The 21,626-nt window shown below is 41.4% G+C and overlaps 1 protein-coding gene and 1 long non-coding RNA gene across 12 annotated transcripts; one reads left to right on the forward strand and one right to left on the reverse strand.

The window, feature by feature from the left end:
• Nucleotides 1-242: 242 nt before the first annotated feature.
• Nucleotides 243-4,739, reverse strand: LOC109883938 (uncharacterized). 10 transcript variants are annotated; one of them, XR_004205337.1, is made up of 6 exons: nucleotides 4,677-4,738; nucleotides 3,653-3,825; nucleotides 3,299-3,431; nucleotides 2,371-3,085; nucleotides 2,202-2,276; nucleotides 243-1,846 (listed from the first exon to the last, which is right to left on the reverse strand). It is a non-coding gene; the product is annotated as an uncharacterized LOC109883938 (long non-coding RNA). The 10 variants fall into 10 exon arrangements; XR_004205338.1 differs by having other exon boundaries at nucleotides 2,371-3,431; nucleotides 3,653-3,822; nucleotides 4,677-4,739; XR_004205336.1 differs by having other exon boundaries at nucleotides 243-2,276.
• A 3,472-nt stretch (nucleotides 4,740-8,211) lies between these two features.
• LOC109883937 (TAR DNA-binding protein 43) lies at nucleotides 8,212-20,348 on the forward strand. Of its 2 annotated transcripts, XM_031804358.1 has the most exons (6): nucleotides 8,247-9,292; nucleotides 16,565-16,728; nucleotides 16,831-16,971; nucleotides 17,093-17,263; nucleotides 17,366-17,481; nucleotides 18,351-20,348. In XM_031804358.1, the coding sequence occupies exons 1-6, from the start codon at nucleotides 9,052-9,054 to the stop codon at nucleotides 18,412-18,414; spliced, it is 897 nt and encodes a 298-aa protein (XP_031660218.1). In that variant the 5' UTR covers nucleotides 8,247-9,051; the 3' UTR covers nucleotides 18,415-20,348. The 2 variants fall into 2 exon arrangements, with proteins under 2 accessions (XP_020331535.1, XP_031660218.1); XM_020475946.2 differs by having other exon boundaries at nucleotides 8,212-9,292; nucleotides 17,366-20,347.
• The last annotated feature ends 1,278 nt before the right edge of the window (nucleotides 20,349-21,626 follow it).

Here is a 21,626-nt window from a genome sequence, read left to right on the forward strand (position 1 = left end):
TTCATTCAAAGTGTGAGACATCTAGGGTGAGTTTTTGACAATATTAATGTCAACTGCCATAAGTTGATGTACATGTCCAACTGGTTTCCTCCTATTTTCAGACTACTGATGCCAGACTAGTGTTTTATCATGTGGCCACAGATACTCCCCTACTCTGTCAGTGGTTCCAGATCGACAACAGACAACTGTGTGCGCATAGCGTACAGTATTGAGCAATAGAGAAGAAAATTGAACACTAGACCAAAAATATACACCATTTTATTTTTTAAGTGTCTTGTGCCGTCCCAAACAAAGTACAATAAAATAAAATTGAAATGAAAGCTAAAGGGCATATCCAGTAGGGTTGATAAAGGTCAAGATAAGTTTAACTGGGACTAAATGGAAGCGTAGGATGTTTGGTAACATTTGGCATCCTAAACTTGTTTACATGTGACAAAGTAGGCTACAGGACCATATAGTGCTTCTACCCAAGTGGTGGCCCATCATGTCTTTAGGAGCTACAGTCTTTTTCATTTTTTCCAACCAGGCATTAACCAAGACATATAGACATTAACCAAGACATAATTTCAGATTCAACATCATATCGCTCCATAGACTCTAGTGTGCCTGGTTTGGCCAAAGATTACTACACATTGTGGCCCTCCAGGAAAAATACCAAACTCTCTGAATGTATATGCAGTGGTACATGTCAGTGCCATGAGTTACACTGAGTGTATAAAACATTAAGAACACCTGCTCTTTCCATGACATATGCTGACCAGGTGAATCCAGGTTAAAGATATAATCCCTTATGGATGTCACTAGTTAAATCCACTTAAATCAGTGTAGATAAAGAGGAGGAGAAAGGTTAAAAAAATATATTGTAAAGCTTGAGACAATTGAGACATGGATTGTGTGTGTGTGCCATTCAGAGGGTGAATAGGCAAGACAAAATATTTCCGTGCCTTTCAACAGGGCATGGTAGTAGGTGCCAGGGGTACCAGTTTGTGTCAAGAACTGCAACGCTGCTGGGTTGTTTACACTCAACAGTTTCCCGTGTGTATCAAGAATGGTCCACCACTCAAAAGACATACAGCCAACTTGACACAACTGTGGGAAGCATTGGAGTCAACATGGGCCGGCATCCCTGTGAATGTTTTGTACACTCAGTACATTAATAGTATTGGTACTGTGTTCTTGCCGTAACCTGTAAAGCTGGAGCAGCCTGCGAGGCAGGGGGAGGTGTAGGTGATGCCATTGTCTGAACACACAGAGTCCCACTCCCCAGCCAAGCAGAAGCAGTCTCTGTTACACTCTGACAACAGGCTGCCATCGTACACCAGGGGACCTGGGGGACAGAGAAAATGGCTGGTAATAATGATGTTTAAATAATTGTTGCTGAACTATCATTGACACAGGCACAGTGACAAAACAGCCAGGAATCCTGGCTCTGTAACAACCATACTGAATATTCCCACAAGAGGGAGCCCCGGCACAAGCCCATGTGTGTTTTGGTCTAGCTCTCCCTCATATTCCACTGATCAAAACGTTTGTTTTTATCAACCCACCAACCAACCAATCAGATGTCATATTTACTCGTTGTAGGACACGGACAGACCAGCCACCTGAACGTTGTCACACTTAGTGCCAGACTGCAGAGGGAGGAGGAGGTAGGCCATGAAGGAGATGACGAAAGACATCTGGGCTCCAGACACAACGCCAAGCTTATACCTCTTCATCAGTAGACCTCCCAGGAATATCCCCACTGCACCCACAGTCAGGTTCAACTCACCTGGAAAAGTTATACTCACACGTCTTTAGTGCTACCAGTGTGCTGGAGTTTAATTTCGACTCATGTTCAACAAACCTACAGGGGATGGGAGAGAACGAAACAAGTGTATTTAATTCCAATCAACATCAGTACTGACAGGATGGAACATTTCAGTTGGAACAGTTTCTATGGATTCGTTGAGACAGGCAGCCCAATTCAGTCATTTTATTTTTGTAATTGGTATTTTGACCAATCAGATATGCTCTGAAAAAGAGCTGATATGAAAATATCTAATGTGATTGGTCAAAAGACCAATTAGGGGAAAAAATATCATAATTGGGCTGCATGTCTAATCGCATCCCTCATCTCTCTGTCTCTGACCCAAACTTCAGTCCTTGCATCGATTACAGAGGGCTGAAAAGGATTACGATCAAGAATCATTACCCCCTACCCGATGTCTGCCGCCTTTGAGTTGGCCCTAGGAGCCCAATTCTTCACCAAACTGGACCTCTGCAACACTTAAATTCTGGAGAGAATCAGGGAGATGAGAGGAAAATGTCCTTTAACACCCCTAGTGGTCACTGAGTATTTAGTCATGACCTTTGGAATATCGAACTCACCGGCAGTCTTTCAGGCATTGATCAATGACACTCTTTGGGATATGTTGAACCGGTTCGTCTTTGTTCACCTCGACGACATCCTGATCTTCTCCAAAAACACCTCCGGAACACATACAGCCCTGTCCCACCTCACTCAAGCAGGTTTGTGCAGGAATCAGGAGATGAGAGGAAAATGTCCTTTAACACCCCTAGTGGTCACTGAGTATTTAGTCATGACCTTTGGAATATCGAACTCACCGGCAGTCTTTCAGGCATTGATCAATGACACTCTTTGGGATATGTTGAACCGGTTCGTCTTTGTTCACCTCGACGACATCCTGATCTTCTCCAAAAACACCTCCGGAACACATACAGCCCTGTCCCACCTCACTCAAGCAGGTTTGTGCAGGAATCCCGAGACTGACAGGGCATTCATAGAGCTCAAGGGACGTTTCACCTCCGGACCCATCCTCCTTCATCCTGATCCTACTCGTCCCTTTGTGGTAGAGGTGGACGCCTCGGACACCGGAGCTGGTGCGGTACTTTCACAGCGGAACGAGGAGGACAAGAAACTGCACCCATGCACCTTTCTCTCCAAGAGGGTCTCGCCAGCGGAAGGCAACTACGATGTAGGCAACTGGGAGCTTTTGGCAGTTAAGTGGGCCCTTGAGGGATGGAGACACTGGTTGGAACCACTGCTTCATCTTCTGGTCTCTTGTCTGCACCTGAGTCCAACCTTACCACGTCACAGTTACAGCATCTCTTAATCCCTTCTCTTAACACGTATGGCCCCAAAACATAATCAAGCAGCTGACCAATTACGCAAGACTTTAGTTCTAAGTTAACTGAGATTAATCAACAACTGGATACATTTCTTTATTTCTAAAGTGAAACTATCCTCCGCATTGGAGTATCTCCACAAGTTTAACTAGTATTTCAGTTGTTTTACCGTCCCATGAAGAAGTGTGGCAGGTCTGTGAGGAAGGATCCTATAGCCATGAGGAAACAGCCCATAGCAATGAACCTGGGCCGGTGCAGCTTCGCCCCAAAATGGCTGACCACAGCCAGGAACAGCAGGTTACCTGCAAGAAACCACAACACTGCATTAGTCAGGAATCGCAAATTCTAAACACAGTTTTTTTTTTTCAAACTAAAAATGGCATATCAGTTTGGATACTAGGCTGCAACAACATAGCATCAAATAAAACAATGTTAGGTAGAGTCATGGACAAACGCCAGTCAATCAATTAATAGGAACAACAATAACACTGGACAGTATTGAAAGCAGACTGATTTTTATTACATGAATTCTCAAGCAACTCAATGTTATTGTTGAAACCCATCTCAAAGCTGCCGTCCATGAGTCCGATGAGAGAGCTGGACAGGTTAAAGTGTCTCTCTGAGTGATGCACTCTTCATGTAGGTCCCTGACAGAGCTTTGCTGAAGGAGGCGAATGACAGGGCCACGATGAACTGCTGACAAACACAAGAGAGAGAACATTAGTGTGTGTGTTTGTCCGTGTGTATGTGCATGCGTGGATGCGTGTGCAGACAGAGTACATGTGTAGCTGAGGTGGCCTGTAAAAAGAACGGACACAAGTTTACAAATGTTTTTTTTCTCTTGTTCAATTGTCTATTTTCTTGTTAGTACTTTGAAAATATTCACATCAAACAAGTGCACACTTTAAATTAAACAACATAAATGCACTTTACCTAAAGCAGAATTAAAAAATGTTCCACAAATAACCCTGTCTTAGTGTACGGTTTCACATGAAAACCACAATGTATTTCACATTCATACAATAGAAACACCTATCTATGAAACCATAAAGAACTGAATGTTTCTCTATATACCGCTACCTCTATAGAAAAGTGACAACATTACATTCAGCTTTAAGATAGTGGCACCTCCAGAAAACCGTCTCTCTCTCACTGTATGCACTAAAAGTCCACCAGACTGAGCATGCTCGGCCAGTTTACCAGCTTGTGAGCACAATTTTACACAAAACAACCAATAACATGTAAAACCAACTCAGAAATCCCTAACAAATGGATTCTTGATAAAAAAATATCCTAGACAAAATTCAGTAAAAGTAAGCTACTCAGTAAACATAGTCTCTGTGACTCGTAAATGTTTTTTTTTACCTCAGCTAGCATCAAGCTAACATAAACTCTCACTCAATGTAAATCACCTTCTTCTCTCACTCAGTTCGACACAAAGCCAAAACAAAACCTTTCCTAACGTGATAATATCTGGACACCGTTGTTAAATAGCATGTTATTACATATTGTGTATATATTTGAACGTTTGAAGTGCTGTTACATACCTGTAATAGTAAAAGAACTGACACAGTTTACTCTGTAAAGTTCTGGTCCTTATTCTGCAGAATGGTGAGCACTTGACCAGAACTTAATGTTTCTCCTGCTACAACAGTGCAACAGTGCCATCTATTGGCCTGATGGACTGCTAACGCTAAAGTATGTAGAAAATACCATTTAGATACATTAAGACAAATACAGAAACAATTAGGGGGGATAAATAATAAATGGGTGTCTGTTTTTAGTGACTTTGTTTTCAACCCATTACACATGCACAATCATACATGTGCATTTAAAGCATTATTAAGATCCTTGAGTGTGGAACTGCAGGGCGTTTACGCAAAAAACACATGAATTTCACATGAACACGGGAAGTGTACCAAAAACATGTTTTAATGTAATCTTATGTGAAGATAATGTGATAACATGTAAAGCAACATGTGATTACATTAAACTACACATGTGAAAATGTGATCACGTTGTGTTCCAAAACATGTTTTCACATGATTTCACATAAAATGTCAGTTGAAATCATGTGGTTTTTCTGTCAGGGCAGGAATATAAGATGCATTTTGATGTTATGTTTGATGTTACATGATCTTGCACATTCAATGTTCTTTGAAGTTCTTCCATGTTCCTTTCTATGTATTTTCCATTTGACTTTTCCTTAGTCCTTTTCACTTTTCACTCCTTTTCAAAATCAAATTAAATGTATTTATGTAGCCCTTCGTACATCAGCTGATATCTCAAAGTGCTGTACAGAAATCCAGCCTAAAACCCCAAACAGCAAGCAATGCAGGTGTAGAACCACGGTGGCTAGAAAAAAACTCCCTAGAATGGCCAAACCTAGGAAGAAACCTAGAGAGGAACCAGGCTATGAGGGGTGGCCAGTCCTCTTCTGGCTGTGCCGGGTGGAGATTATAGCAGAACATGGCCAAGATGTTCAAATGTTCATAAATGACCAGCATGGTCGTATAATAATAATAATATTAAAGTCACCAAAAATTTGAATATTATCTGCTATGACTACAAGGTGGGATAGGAATTCAGGGAACTCAGTGAGGAACGCTGTATATTGCCTAGGAGGCCTGTTAACAGTAGCTATAAAAAGTGATTGAGTAGGGTGCATAGATTTCATGACTAGAAGCTCAAAAGACGAAAACGTCTGTTTTTTTTTAAATAAATTGACATTTGCTATCGTAAATGTTAGCAACACCTCCGCCTTTGCGGGATGCGCAGGGGATATGGTCACTAGTGTAACCAGGAGGTGAGGCCTCATTTAACACAGTAAATTCATCAGGCTTAAGCCATGTTTCAGTCAGGCCAATCACATCAAGATTATGATCCGTGATTAGTTCATTGACTATAACTGCCTTGGGAGTCAGGGATCTAACATTAAGTAGCCCTATTTTCAGATGTGAGGTATCACAATCTCTTTCAATAATTTCAGGAATGGAGGAGGTCTTTATTCTAGTGAGATTGCTAAGGCGAACACCGCCATGTTTAGTTTTGCCCAACCTAGGTCAAGGCACAGACACGGTCTCAATGGGGATAGCTGAGCTGACTTTTATTTTTTATTTCACCTTTATTTAACCAGGTAGGCTAGTTGAGAACAATGGGACGATTCTGTTGTGAGTTATCTGGCCCAATGTATTACTTGGGGCTCGGGACGATTCTGTTGTGAGTTATCTGGCCCAAATGTATTACTTGGGTCTCGGGACGATTCTGTTGTGAGTTATCTGGCCCAAATTTATTACTTGGGGCTCGGGACGATTCTGTTGTGAGTTATCTGGCCCAAATGTATTACTTGGGGCTCGGGACGATTCTGTTGTGAGTTATCTGGCCCAAATGTATTACTTGGGGCTCGGGCTGATTGTGGCTAATCTCTGGCAGATGATTACACGGGTTGCTTGATATAATTAACATTTATTTATTTATTTTCCCATATTTTCTCATTGTTTCTGTGATATTTCTTTATTTAAGAGTCCTGTTTAAGTAGTATTTTAGTATTTTTATACTTTGTGCATATTGATAAGCATTAAAAATAGGGCCTCCCGAGTGGCGCAGCGGTCTAAGACACTGCAGCAAACTGAGTTGCTACAGATGCTGGTTCGATACCTGTGCCAGCCGTGACCAGGAAACCCATGAGGAAACGCACAATTGGCCCAGCATTGTACGGGTTAGGGGAGAGCCCTGCCGGGCAGGATGTCCCTGTCCCATCATGCTGCCGGAGCAGCTCCTGTGGTGGGCCAGGCACACGGTCACAAAGGCTGCATTCCAGACACTTGAAGGACACACCTTCAGCCCTCAAATTAAGTGGATACTTCTGATGATGTATCATGACATCTGACAAGTTTACACTTGCAGGGTGAGGGAGGAAGGAATGAATTTTAAATGGACTGCCCTTGCCCGGAAATTCATCACTGGTTGACAATTGTGTTTTCAGCCACCGGGTGCTTTATGTGCGCTACAGTCAATCATGATTGCATGTTTACTTATATAATTATTCATATACACATACTGTATGATAGGTAGCAAATTAATTCGCTAACTAACATTAGCCTGCCTAGCTACTTCTGAAGAAGGAAAATGTTTTATTTCTACAATTTCCAAAAGCTAAACAAACAAAAACATTATTTTTATGAGATGTGTCTGTGCATTAGTAGCACAATTTCTAACTTATTTACATTCGTTTTTACTTGCACTTGTTTGTTGACTACAATGACTGGAACAAACTGCAAAAATCACTGAAGCTGGAGACTCATCTCTCTCACTAACTTTAAGCACCAGCTGTCAGAGCAGCTCACAGATCACTGCACCTGTACATAACCCATATGTAAATAGCCCAGCTAACTACATTATCACCATACTGTTATTTATTTTGCTCCTTTGTACCCCAGTATTTCTACTTGCACATTCATCTTCTGCATCTATCACTCCAGTGTTTAATTGCTAAATTGTAATTATTTCGCCACTATGGCCTATTTATTGCCTTAACTTCCTTATCCTACCTCATTTACACACACTGACATTTAAAAATGTAAAATATAAAAATATTGAAGTTGAGGTTTTAAAGTTGTTTTAAAGTTTTCGCAGACTTTTCATGGCGGATGTTACAATCGTCACAAATTGAATTATGGAGAGTTTCAGGACCCGGAGTGGACATTATTGTACACTCGCAAACACAACTAAAAACAAGGGCTGAGGGCTTACTATGCAAACTTCCCTTGCTTAGCTAATCATTTGGACCACCCTCCATGATGGCGACGGGGATTCCCCCAAGGGCATAAGGCGAGGGTAAGTGGACAAGGGTGTGTCTTTTAAGTGTTTGGACCGCATCCGGGAGTTGCAGCGATGGGACAAGACAATTGGGATATGCCAAAAAGGGTGTCAAAAAAATAAATTCAATTATTTAAAAAAAATTGTGGATTGGTATAATTTGTATGTAATAAAATGTATACAAAATGTAAATTAATGTATACAAAATTTTATGTAACTTTGTATACTTTTATTTAAAAATGCATCGGGCGCTTATGGGGGGATTCTGGTAAAATGCCGGCAAAGTCTGCTGAATTCCGGTAGACTGAAACGGTCTGAGGTACTTGGGCCGATTCTGGTCATTCATTTTGATTCCTGGCCGATTCCTCGTTGTTGGGGAGATACAGGATATTCGTTTAAAGAGTATATTAAGTAGAACGTAATTAGATACAGGCTAAAATATGTAATATTTTTTTAAAGAGAAACGGCGCTGGCAGACAGGATTTAGTTCATCCCGGTCTCTGGCCCACACTCCAGTACAGGAGGGTGCGGTAATGCACCATACCGTTGGACGCCAACCACCGATGAACCCCACCGAAGAAGCGGCCATTTTGTTAGACGTTTGACGGCTAGGGAGATTAGCTGACGCCTTTCGTATTGTTTTTTTTTTTACCTTACCCTCACAAATTGGAGGTGTAATTACACTGGTTCTTATAATTGATCAAGTATAATTTATTTTGCGAACAGGGTCGACCTCGTTTTTAAAACCGTAAAGAAGATACACAAAATATTGTCCTATCATATTCGTGCGAGATCCTGCTAACCATTCATGTTGCAAGCGTGTGCGGTGTTTATTAGCCAGGAACACAGGGCCTTTTCAGCTCTCATGGCCACCATCTATCGATTTTTTTAAACAGCTGTCTGCCCCGTGAACGCACAAATTAGCAAAACTTTTATCTTTCACCCAATTTGTATTACCCAAATTAGATTAGAGACTCCTTGGAATATCGCTTTGCTAGCTGGTTTTGCTAGCTAATCGACAGAACCCCGCGTGCGCCATTAGCTGTGAACGTGAATTAGCAATTAGCTAGCTTGCTAACTACTTCCTAATCTAACTTCGAGACCATGGCAGAGTTGTACATTCGCGTGGCAGAGGACGAAAACGAAGAGCCAATGGAGATCCCATCGGAGGATGATGGGACTGTTTTGCTGTCAACGGTTGCAGCCCAGTTTCCCGGAGCGTGCGGCCTACGTTACAGGAACCCTGTGTCTCAGTGCATGCGAGGCGTCCGTCTAGTTGAGGGTATCTTGCATGCACCTGAGAATGACTGGGGTAGTCTGGTGTACGTCGTCAACTACCCAAAAGGTAAGGTGTGTTTTCGTTTAGAGGCAACGTTGGTAGTTAACGTTAGCTCGCCAAATGTAGCTGCATGGTTGCTGGTACCCGTACTATCTAGCTAGTTAACGTTACTTGCTAATGTTAGCTAGCAACTAGACCAATATGTACTCGTAAGGAGTCTAACTTTACCCCCTTGGTCCACTGACCTTGTTATTTTCAGAGGTAGACTCGATCTGGCAGCCAAATACATCTACATGAGTCGATTCTCAATTGTGATACGGTTCTAGAAATGCAAAGCCCTTTACTTTAATTTTACAAAAGCAAAATACACACTCATAACTGGATTTATCACAATTGTACCCGACAGTATTTTTCAGTGACAACACGTTTAAGGCGTCGTCCTTCCTTGACACGCAGGTATTTGGAACGCTAGGTAGCCAATTGGCACAGGTGGTCCCGCTATGTTCGGTCTGCCGTAACACGCGCTGTAATGGAACATGGCCATGTTGGAACACTCGCATGTTGATTTGAACCAATTCTATTAATTTGGCGCCAGGTCGAAAAGCATGAAACATTTATGGCAATTTAGCTTGCTGTTGGTGGCTAATTTGTCCCGGGATAAAAATATTGGGTTGTTATTTTGCCTGAAATGCCACAACTGACTGGAGTGTAAAAAAAGAGACTCCCTTTTTCTGGACCCTGTCTTTAAAAGATACTTTGTAAAAATCCAAATAACTTCACAGATCTTCATTGTAAAGGGTTTAAACACGGTTTCCCATGCTTGTTCAATTTATTTGTATTTTTTTATTCACCTTTATTTAACCAGGTAGGCAAGTTGAGAACAAGTTCTCATTTACAATTAAGACCTGGCCAAGATAAAGCAAAGCAGTTCGACACATACAACAACACAGAGGTACACATGGCGTAAAACAAACATACAGTCAATAATACAGTAGAAAAGTCTATATACAATGTGAGCAAATGAGGTGAGATAAGGGAGGTGAAGGCAAAAAAAGAGGCAATGGTGGTGAAGTAAATACAATATAACAAGTTAAAACACTGGAACGGTAGATTTGCAGTGGAACAATGTGGGAAGTAGAAATAATGGAGCTAAATAAATACGGTAGGGGAAGAGGTAGTTGTTTGGGCTAAATTATAGATGGGCTATGTACAGGTGCAGTAATCTGTGAGCTGCTCTGACAGCTGGTGTTTAAAGCTAGTGAGGGAGATGTGTTTCCAGTTTGAGATTTTTGTAGTTCGTTCTAGTCATTGGCAGCAGAGAACTGGAAGGAGAGGCGGCCACTGGAAGAATTGGTTTTGGGGGTGACCAGAGAGCTATACCTGCTGGAATGAGTGCCACAGGTGGGTGCTGCTATGGTGACCAGCGAGCTGAGATAAGGGGGTACTTTACCCAGCAGGGTCTTGCAGATGACCTGAAGCTAGTGGGTTTGGCGACAAGTATGAAGCGAGGGCCAGCCAGCGAAAGCATACAGGTCGCAGTGGTGGGTAGTATATAGAGCTTTGGTGACAAAACAGATGTTACTGTGATAGACTGCATCCAATTTATTGAGTAGGGTATTGGAGGCTATTTTCTAAATGACAATCGCCGTAGTCGAGGATCGGTAGGATGGTCAGTTTTTCGAGGGTATATTTGGCAGCATGAGGGAAGGATATTTTTGTTGCGAAATAGGAAGCCAATTCTAGATTTAATTTTGGTTTGGAGATGTTTGATGTTAGTCTGTAAGGAGAGTTTACAGTCTATCCAGACACCTAGGTATTTGTAGTTGTCCACATATTCTAGGTCAGAACCGTCCAGAGTAGTGATGCAGGCAGCGATCGGTTGAAGAGCATGTATTTGGTTTTACTTGTGTTTAAGACCAGTTGGAGGCCACGGAAGGAGAGTTGTAATGGCATTGAAGCTCGTCTGGAGGGTTGTTAAGTGTCCATAGAAGGGAAGGAACCATAAACAATTAATGAACATGCACCTGTGGAAAGTTGTTAAGACACTAACAGCTTACAGACGGTAGGCAATTAAGGTCACAGTTATGAAAACTTAAGACACTAAAGAGGCCTTTCTACTGACTCTGGAAAACACCAAAAGAAAGATGCCCAGGGTCCCTGCTCATCTTCCTGAACGTGCCTTAGGAATGCTGCAAAGAGACATGAGGACTGCAGATGTGGCCAGGGCAATAAATTGCAATGTCCATACTGTGAGACGCCTGAGACAGGATGGACAGCTCATTGTCCTCGCAGTGGCAGACCACGTGTAACAACACCTGCACAGAATCGGTACATCCGAACATCACACCTGCGGGACAGGTACAGGATGGCAACAACAACTGCCTGAGTTACACCGGGAACGCACAATCCCCCCCATCAGTACTCAGACTGCCCACAATAGGCTGAGAGAGGCTGGACTGAGGGCTTGTAGGCCTGTTGTAAGGCAGGTCCTCACCAGACATCACCGGCAACAACGTCGCCTATGGGCGTAAACACACCGTCACCGGACCAGACAGGACTGGCAAAAAGTGCTCTTCACTGACGAGTCGCGGTTTTGTCTCACCAGGTGTGATGGTCGTATTCGCGTTTATCATCATTGGAATGAGCGTTACACCGAGGCCTGTACTCTGGAGTAAGATCAAGGTGGAGGGTCCGTCATTGTCTGGGGCGGTGTGTCACAGCATCATCTTACTGAGCTTGTTGTCATTGCAGTCAATCTCAACGCTGTGCGTTACAGGGAAGACATCCTCCCTCATGTGGTACCCTTCCTGCAGGCTCATCCTGACATGACCCTTCAGCATTACAATGCAACCACCTTTGTTCAGGGACACATTATTACATTTTTGTTAGTCACATGTCTGTGGAACTGGTTCAGTTTGTCTCAGTTGTTGAATGTTTGTTTATACAAATATTTACACACGTTAAATTAGCTGGAAATAAATGCAGTTGACAGTGAGAGGACGTTTCTTTTTTTGGGGTTTATGTAAATTTATTTTGCAACGTGTCTGGTATGGTCAACATGTAACGCTAACCCTATAAAGGTCTATCAATTTAACGTATTGAAAATCACTTTTGTAATAATGAAAGATAATGTCCTTTAAAGGCCTGATTGGTGGAGTGCTGCCAAAATGGTTGTCCTTCTGAAAGGTTCTCCAATCTCCGCAAAGGAACTCCGGAGCTCTGTCAGAGTGACCGTCGGGTTCTCGGTCAGTTCCCCGACCAAGGCCTTTTTCCTCCGATTGCGCAGTTTGGCTGGGCGGCTACCTCTAGGATAAGTCTTGGTGATTCCAAACCTCTTAATTTAAGAATGTTGGAGGCCACTGTGTTCTTGTGGTCCTTCAATGCTGCAGCAAGTTGTAGAAACAAATCAAGGATGATCAATGGAAACAGGATGCACCTGAGCTCAATTTTGAGTCTTATAGCGAGGGTCTGAATACTTCAAAATCATTTTTTGCTTTGTCATTATAGGATAACATCTGTAGATTTGTATTTATCAATTTTAGAACAAGGCTGTAACGTAAAAGTCAAGGGATCTGAATGCTTTCAGAATGCGCACTGTACAACTGAAATATCTGTCTCATTGTTCTTTCTGTGACAGGTCTGCGGCCTACGGTACAGTAACCCCGTGTCTCAGTGCATGCGTCAGATCTTTGCTTGCACTGGGTGAAGTCTGTTTTTTTTGGGGAGCAACATGCACCTTCTAGTAACATGTTACAAATGCAGACTCACAAATAGCAATATTTATTCTTGACTTTTAATTGTGAAAGTAAGTCTAGTCTCATCTTCCCATGCTAGAAAGTTGGCTAAACACTAGTCTATTAGCTTCCCACATTACCATGTGAAATAATCTGATTTATAATGAAATAATATGCCCTGCCAATTTTTTATACTTGCCTGTGTAACTGTTATCCCAATTTGATATGCTGCAATGTTTTCGCATATCAGATAGTGTCAATTTTTAGCCACGGGGGGGGGGAGCATAACAATTTCGGTCACAGTTCATATAAGGAAGTCAGTCAATTGAAGTAAATGAATTAGTCCCTAATCTATAGATTTCAACACCTGCACAGAATCGGTACATCCGAACAGATTTCACTTGACTGGGATTACACACATGGATCTGTTGGTCACAGATACCTTTGTAAAAAATGTAGGTGCGTGGAACCAGGTGCGTGGAATCAGAACCTGTCAGTGTCTGGTGTGAACACCATTTTCCTCATGCAGTGTGACAAATCTTCTTCGCATAGAGTTGATCAGACTGTTGATTGTGGAACATTGTCCCACTCCTTCAATGGCTATGCAAATTTTTGGGATATTTCCGGGAATTGGAACACGCTGCCGTATGCATCGATCCAGAACATCCCAAACATGCTCAATGGGTGACATGTCTGGTGTGTATGCAGGCCATGGAACTGGGATATTTTCAGTTTACAGAAATTGTGTTCAGATCCTTGTGACATTGGGCCGGGCATTATCATGCTGAAACATGAGGTGATGGTGGCAGATGAATGGCACGACAAAGGGCCTCAGGATCCCGTCACGGTATCTCTGTGCATTCAAATTGCCATCAATAAACTGCAATTGTGTGTTGTCTAGTTTATGCCTGCCATAATCCCACCGCTAGTTTATACCATAATCCCACCGCCACCGCGGGGCACTCTTTTCACAACGTTGAAGTCAGCAAGCTGCTCGTCCACACAATTCCATACATGTCTGCGGTTGTGAAGCGGGTTGGACGTACTGCCAAATTCTATCAAATTACATTGGAGGCGGCTTATGGTAGAGAATAGAGGTCGACCAATTATGATTTTTTTCAACGTCGATACCAATTATTGGAGTACCAAAAAAAGCCGATACCAGTTAATTAACCAGGTGAAATTGTGTCACTTCTCTTGCGTTCATTTCACCAGAGTCAGGGTATAATGCAACAGTTTTGGCTGCCTAATTTGCCAGAATTTTACGTAATTATGACATAACATTGAAGGTTGTGCAACGTAACAGACATTTTTAGACTTAGGGATGCCATCCGTGAGATAAAATACAGAATGGTTCCGTATTTCACTGAAAGAATAAACGTTTTGTTTTCGAAATTATAGTTTCCGGATTCGACCATATTAATGACCTAAGGCTCGTATTTTTGTGTGTTATTATGTTATAATTAAGTCTATGATTTGATAGAGCAGTCTGACTGAGCGATTTGTAGGCCCCAGCAGGCTCGTAAGCAGGCATTCAAAAAGCACTTTCGTGCGTTTTGCCAGCAGCTCTACACTGTGCTTCAAACATTGCGCTGTTTGTGACTTCAAGCCTATCAACTCCCAAGATTAGGCTGTTGTAACCGATGTGAAATGGGTAGCTAGTTAGCGGGGTGCGCGCTAATAGTGTTTCAAACCATTTTTGCTCTGAGACTTTGGAGTAGTTGTTCCCCTTGCTCTGCAAGGGTAACGCTGATTCGAGGGTGGCTGTTGTCGATGTGTTCCTGGTTCGAGCCCAGGTAGCGGCGAGGAAAGGGATGGAAGCTATACTGTTACACTGGCAACACTAAAGTGCCTATAAGAACATCCAATAGTCAAAGGTATATGAAATACAAATGGTATAGAGAGAAATAGTCCTATAACTCTTATAATAACTACAACCTAAAACTTCTTACCTGGGAATATTGAAGACTCATGTTAAAAGGAACCAGCAGCTTTCATATGTTCTCATGTTCTGAGCAAGGAACTTAAACGTTAGCTTTCTTACATGGCACATATTGCACTTTTACTTTGTTCTCCAACACTTTGTTTTTGCATTATTTAAACCAAATTGAACATGTTTCATTATTTATTTGAGGCTAAATTGATTATATTAAGTTAAAATAAGTGTTCATTCAGTATTGTTGTAATTGTCATTATTACAAACAACAAAAAATATATAAAAATTGAAAAATAATAATAATTTTTTATTTTATTTTTTATAAACGGCCGATTTAACCTTTCTAGGACAAATGTTTCGCTAGTGGAACCCCTCGACAACATTCTGCTGAAAAGGCAGCGAGCTAAATTCAAAAATATTTTTTAGAAATATGTAACTTTCACACATTGACAAGTCCAATACAGCAAATGAAAGATAAACATCTTGTTAATCTACCCATCGTCTCAGATTATTTTTTTTTATATATATATATAGGCTTTACAACAAATATATATGATTATGTTAGATCGCCGCCAAGTCCAAAAAACACATTTTCCAAGCCAAAGATAGGAGTCACAAAAAACAGAAATAGAGAAAATGTTTTTGGGGCCTCCCGGGTGGCGCAGCGGTCTAATGCGGAGCTTGTGGCGTCGCTATAGAGCCAGATTCAATCCCATGAGGCAGCGCACAATTGGCCCAGCTTCGTCCGGGTTTGGCTAGCCGGATTTTCTTGTCCTATCGTCCTTGAACGGCTCCTTGTGGCAGGCTTGGGCACCTGCAAGCTGAGTTCGGTCATCAACGGCTAGCTTCCGTGTTAAGCAAGCAGTGCACCTTGGCAGAGTTGTGTTTCGGAGGACGCATGGCTCTCGACCTTCGCCTCTCCCGAGTCCGTACGGGAGTTGCAGCAATGGGACATGACTGTAACTACCTTTTTGGATATCACGAAATTGGGGAGAAAAAGGGGTAAAGACAGCCAAAAATAAGGTTATAATGTTTGGTTTGTTTGAACAGTCACTGCGATTTTATATATTATAGCAATGCCAAAAAAGTATTAAATATTATTTAATGCCAAGCTAAACCGAGACAGCAATCTTGAAGTTGATTAGCTTCAATATATCCCCTCCATCAGCTAAAATAGAATATTCTCATGATTTGGTTGCAGAGAAAGCGCAAGCTGTTCTTACCAATAGCCTGGAATCTATAGTTATTACTTTTGGAGGGATTCTAAGTAAGGCTACAATGTCTGGTTTATTGTTTGAACAGTCACTGAGATAAAATGTATTTATCAACGCAAAATAGTTTACTCTGATGCATAGCCTATAGGTCAGATCAAGGAACCAAGTGAGCTTCATTGCCTACACAATGCTGCCATGGCTACGCAAGGAATGAGATTTTACAATTTTCATGTGGTATGTGAGTACGTAGAATGTCGGAGCGCACTACAGCGACATTGCTACGCGTTAGGCGTAGCTCCGTAGGGTTTGTCTCCATAGGGTATACTAGCTAGATCTACTTAACATTTATATTTCTTAGCTAGTTAGTTTGTTTAGGCCAATGACCAAGTATACTCCTGATTTTGTCTTATCACTGTATCATAATGTCATACAACATTTTGCATTCCTGTGTCAGATAACAAAAGGAAAATGGATGAAATGGATGCTGCCTCTGCGGTTAAAATGAAGAGGAGTATCGAGAAAACATCAGACCTCATTATCCTTGGTTTGCCTTGGAAAACGTCTGAGCAAGATTTGAAAGACTACTTCGCCACTTTTGGAGAAGTCATCATGGTGCAGGTAACCCAACCTAATCAACATTTTGTTGAATGGTTGATGTACTTCATGGAGGTAGCATGCATGTCAATAATCATACCTCGCTCTCTCTGTCTCTCTCTGCAGGTCAAAAGAGATGTTAAGACTGGGAACTCAAAGGGTTTTGGTTTTGTTCGGTTCACTGAGTACGAGACTCAATCCAAAGTGATTTCTCAGCGACACATGATTGACGGAAGATGGTGTGACTGCAAACTACCCAACTCTAAGGTATTTAATCAATGTTTAGGGTCTGCTTATTTGAATCCTTTCCTCTAAAGTCTCAATTGTGTTCTATTCCCAGTTCAGGTAAAATATTTTAAGTGCTTTCACTCTTTTATTGTCATGGTAGGCAGGTCCCGATGAGCCCATGCGCAGCCGTAAAATCTTTGTTGGCCGCTGCACAGAGGACATAACCACTGATGAGCTCCGGCAGTTCTTCATGCAGTATGGCGAGGTCACTGATGTCTTCATTCCCAAACCCTTCCGGGCTTTCGCCTTTGTGACTTTCGCAGATGACCAGGTATGTTTTTCGATGGCTGTTGCTCAACCTGTGGTTCGCAGATTATATTCTGGTTGGTTTGCTTGTTGAATCATCTCCTACACCCACCCCCTCTCTGTCTAGGTTGCTTCAGCCCTGTGCGGAGAGGACCTGATCATCAAGGGTGTCAGCGTGCACATCTCTAACGCTGAGCCTAAGCACAATAATAGTAGGCAAATGATGGATCGTGGGGCTGGTGCGTTCGGGGGCCAGGGCTATGGCGGTGGTCGTGGAGGGATAGGGAGCAGTGGCAGTAGCGGGGTGAATTTCGGGGGGCTTAGCCTTAACCCAGCCATGATGGCCGCTGCTCTGCAGAGCAGCTGGGGCATGATGGGTATGCTTGCTAACCAGCAGGGTCAGACCAATTCGGCAGGTACCGCCGCTGCCGGGCAGACCAGTGCCACCCGGGATCAGAGCCAGGCCTATAGTTCTAATAGCACCAGTTACAGCAGCCCCAGCTCAGCTAGCCTAGGGTGGGCTGCAGGCACCAACTCTGCCTCCGGCAGTGGCTTCAGCTCCGGATTTGGCACCTCTATGGAGTCAAAATCATCAGGTTGGGGAATGTAGAAAACTTTGATTTAAAGTCCTATTTCTAGATTTATCTGGTAAGTATTTTGAGGGGCAAGAAAGAGTTAGTCATATCTTATGTCCCTGCTATTTAAAACTATATTGCCTTTCATTTTGTTAAAGAAGACATTTGACTATTCATATGTTTGTGTGTGTGACTAATTCTGTAGGAAATGAGTGCACAGAGTGGTTGAAGTGTATAGTTCTTTAGGGGTAAACTGCTACACTACATGTCTTTTTTTTTCCCTTGAGAAAAAGTTATTTAGTTTAAGACGTGACATGATGAATCTGCATGCTAAGTAGATATTTCTGAGATGCACGAGTATCACGAAAGCCCCCCTAAACCACCTGTATATGGTCTTGAATTGGGCTTGAGGTTTAATCTCTGTATGCAGTTGATTGTCTTTTTTGTTTGCCGTTTTATGGAAAGCCTTCATGAAAATCTCTTCAACAGTTAACTCTTCTTCTTTTTGTTGTTGTTGTTGTTGAATTTCCTGGAAAGAAGCCCCTCATTGGCAGCAATGTTTGACCAAACTCCGTATCAGTACCCCTCTTCCCATGTGTAAATGCTTTGCCATCGAAAGACACAGCTTCACTCTGCATATACTGTGTTAGACTGTGGGTGTTGTCTTTATCTCCCCTTTTTATGGATCAAAACATCCTGTCTGCTTTATCACTTGAGAACAAAGCGATTGGTAGTGGCCAAAGAGTGAGAGACTGAGTGGGAAAAGCAGTGTGTAAAGGACTGGTTGTGCGATGCTGAAGAGACGGATGTCTGCGAGAGTTGAGAAGAACCTGTGGCTTTGTGCGAGTGTGTTCCATATGACCATCAAAAGGACATTCATCGTATCTTGAGATCCCGAAGGTCTCCTTTCTCTATTTCTATCAAGCTTAATCTTGAACACAATGGAATGTTTAGCGCTATGAATATTTGTATCCTTTCTTGCTGTCTGATTTGACGTGGATGCTGTATGGTGTGTGTGCTTCATTTTCTTCTTGTTCCTACCCCTTTCCGTGTGAAAATGTGACCTGCTGTTGGTGATTGTCTGTGTTGAGAGCACTGGGGGAGCTTGGAGGATTGTGAACTCGGTGTGTCTTAAGAGGGTGAAGTGGCAAGCGTTTGACGAGCTATTGACATTTTGTGTTATAGTGTTTTTGAATGCATTTTATATGTTTTGTGAATCAAAGGGAATTCTCAAATAAAACAAAATTTGACCAGGTATGTTGCCTACCTGACAGTAATTTAGTTTAAACATTTTGGACTGTTAACATTAATTGAACTGCGAACACTTTAATTCGCATTTATAGGAACCTTGGACACTGCCGGCTCAGGTTTACATCAAAACCCCAGAGTGAAGTCAATTTTCGGGAAGCTGAAGACTGGCGTTTGATGCACTGTTGGTTGGGGGCAGGCAACAAGCCAATAGTGGAGATGCTGCAGAATGCCTTATGTTTGAAAAGGGACTTCTTCGCCCCACTAACAAGACCCTTTGGACCACCCCATTGAAATTTAAAACGGACCATTCTCAATTGGGCAGAGGTATTCGGTTTATACCGTCAAATTAGTAAATCTTAAAAGCAGTGCTAAAATGTAATCTATTTAATTAATTGCCTGCAATTAAGTGACGATCATGTTTTTGTTTTATTTCAGTCCGTTTTTTTGAAGACATGGCCTGATTTTATATTTTAAAAATAATAATTAAATCTGGCTTTTGAAAGATTAATTTGATCAAATTAGGCTTTGTCTCAATACAGCCATTGGTTATGGTAAATGAAAGTGCAAAGATTAATTTGATCAAATTAGGCTTTGTCTCAATACAGCCATTGGTTATGGTAAATGAAAGTGCAAAGATTAATTTGATCAAATTAGGCTTTGTCTCAATACAGCCATTGGTTATGGTAAATGAAAGTGCAAAGATTAATTTGATCAAATTAGGCTTTGTCTCAATACAGCCATTGGTTATGGTAAATGAAAGTGCAAAGATTAATTTGATCAAATTAGGCTTTGTCTCAATACAGCCATTGGTTATGGTAAATGAAAGTGCAAAGATTAATTTGATCAAATTAGGCTTTGTCTCAATACAGCCATTGGTTATGGTAAATGAAAGTGCAAAGATTAATTTGATCAAATTAGGCTTTGTCTCAATACAGCCATTGGTTATGGTAAATGAAAGTGCAAAGATTAATTTGATCAAATTAGGCTTTGTCTCAATACAGCCATTGGTTATGGTAAATGAAAGTGCAAAGATTTAAGGCTTATATTTAAAGTATTCCGTACATTTCTTTTTGATTTGCTTTCAAATGTAAAATTTCAGTCGGATTGACAGGATATTCCTGAATTATTTTAACGCCGTAAAGGGGAATGAGTTGAGTCAATTCTACGGGGTTTTGGATAATTTATGATTGAACTCGCCAGCGGGAATCATATCACTTGTGTACTGATATTGACCTCTTTATTTTTAGTTCTCTAAAATGTAAAATAAAGTTTAACATTTTGAATCATTTGTTGTATTTGTCCATTTAGACCAGCTTTAAAAGTTTATCAGCAGCCAGCACCATATTTAGTGTCTGGTCAGAAATTACTGTTGCCATGTTTACATTTTATGTTGAGTCAGTGTGGCAACCTTATGCCAATATTAGATCAACATCTTCTATAGATCAACTTTGCAATTTGTTGAATTTAGATTTAGGCTCGACTCGACTCAATCCATATCGTGGAAGTTAAGTGCGATTGCAATTTAAAGGCAATGTTCTCGCGTTCGCAGCGACTGCGTTCATGGTAAACACTGCATAAATCATCTCAATCGGAAATTACCTTTACATGTCAATCGTGCTTGAATCCTTAGCCTTGCTGTCACACTCCAATTCTCTCCTTTTAGATTGGGAGCAACTTGCTTATTAACCGGCTCACAGCCTCGTACCCAATAACTTCTTTCATGCAGCCAACATAACATTTTAACCTCCAGGGGGTGCCAAATCATAATAGAAGACTCTGATAGAATATAAGGCCCTAGGGGCACGACTTCATGTGGCCCCAGAGGATCATTAATTTCATAGATTTTAAGAACTTTTGAACATGCATAAATCATATTGAAATATGTTTCAAAAGTTGCTAAATATGGTGGATAAATAATTTCAAAAAGCGGTAACACATGGGTTATTACTATAATTGATTCAAGTTGCTGATTTAATTTCCATTTTGGCCGATGTCCACAAAAACCCAATTGCCAAAATGAGTAATATGCTAAAGGCGGTGTTTATTTAATGTAATGGGTACATTTGATAGACACTTGTCTAAATTTAGCTGCCCAGGAATTGTTTTAACAGGCTTACAACCAAATTATTCTATCACTACTGGTATTATGATTTAACTTCTTGGTGCACCCATCCCGTTAGCGGGATTATTTTCGTTAACATCCGCTGAATTGCAGAGCGTCAAATTAAATTACTAAAAATATTTAATTTTCATAATCACAAGTGCAATATAGCAAAGCACAGCATAGCTTGTTGTTATTCCACCTGGCGTGTCAGATAAATAAAATAAAAAAGCTTTACAGCGAAAGCAAACCAAGCGTTTATGTAAGGACATCTCTCTCAGCAGACAACATTTCAAACAGCTAGCAGCAAAGTAGATTGGTCACACAAGTCAAAAGCAATAAAAATGAATTGCTTACCTTTTGATCTTCAGATGTTTGCACTCACGAGACTCCCAGTTACACAAATCTTCCTTTTGTTCCATAAAGATTATTTTTATATCCAAAATACCTCCATTTGGTTG

The sequence above is a fragment of the Oncorhynchus kisutch genome, linkage group LG24 (assembly GCF_002021735.2).
Source record: "Oncorhynchus kisutch isolate 150728-3 linkage group LG24, Okis_V2, whole genome shotgun sequence".
NCBI lineage: Eukaryota > Metazoa > Chordata > Actinopteri > Salmoniformes > Salmonidae > Oncorhynchus > Oncorhynchus kisutch.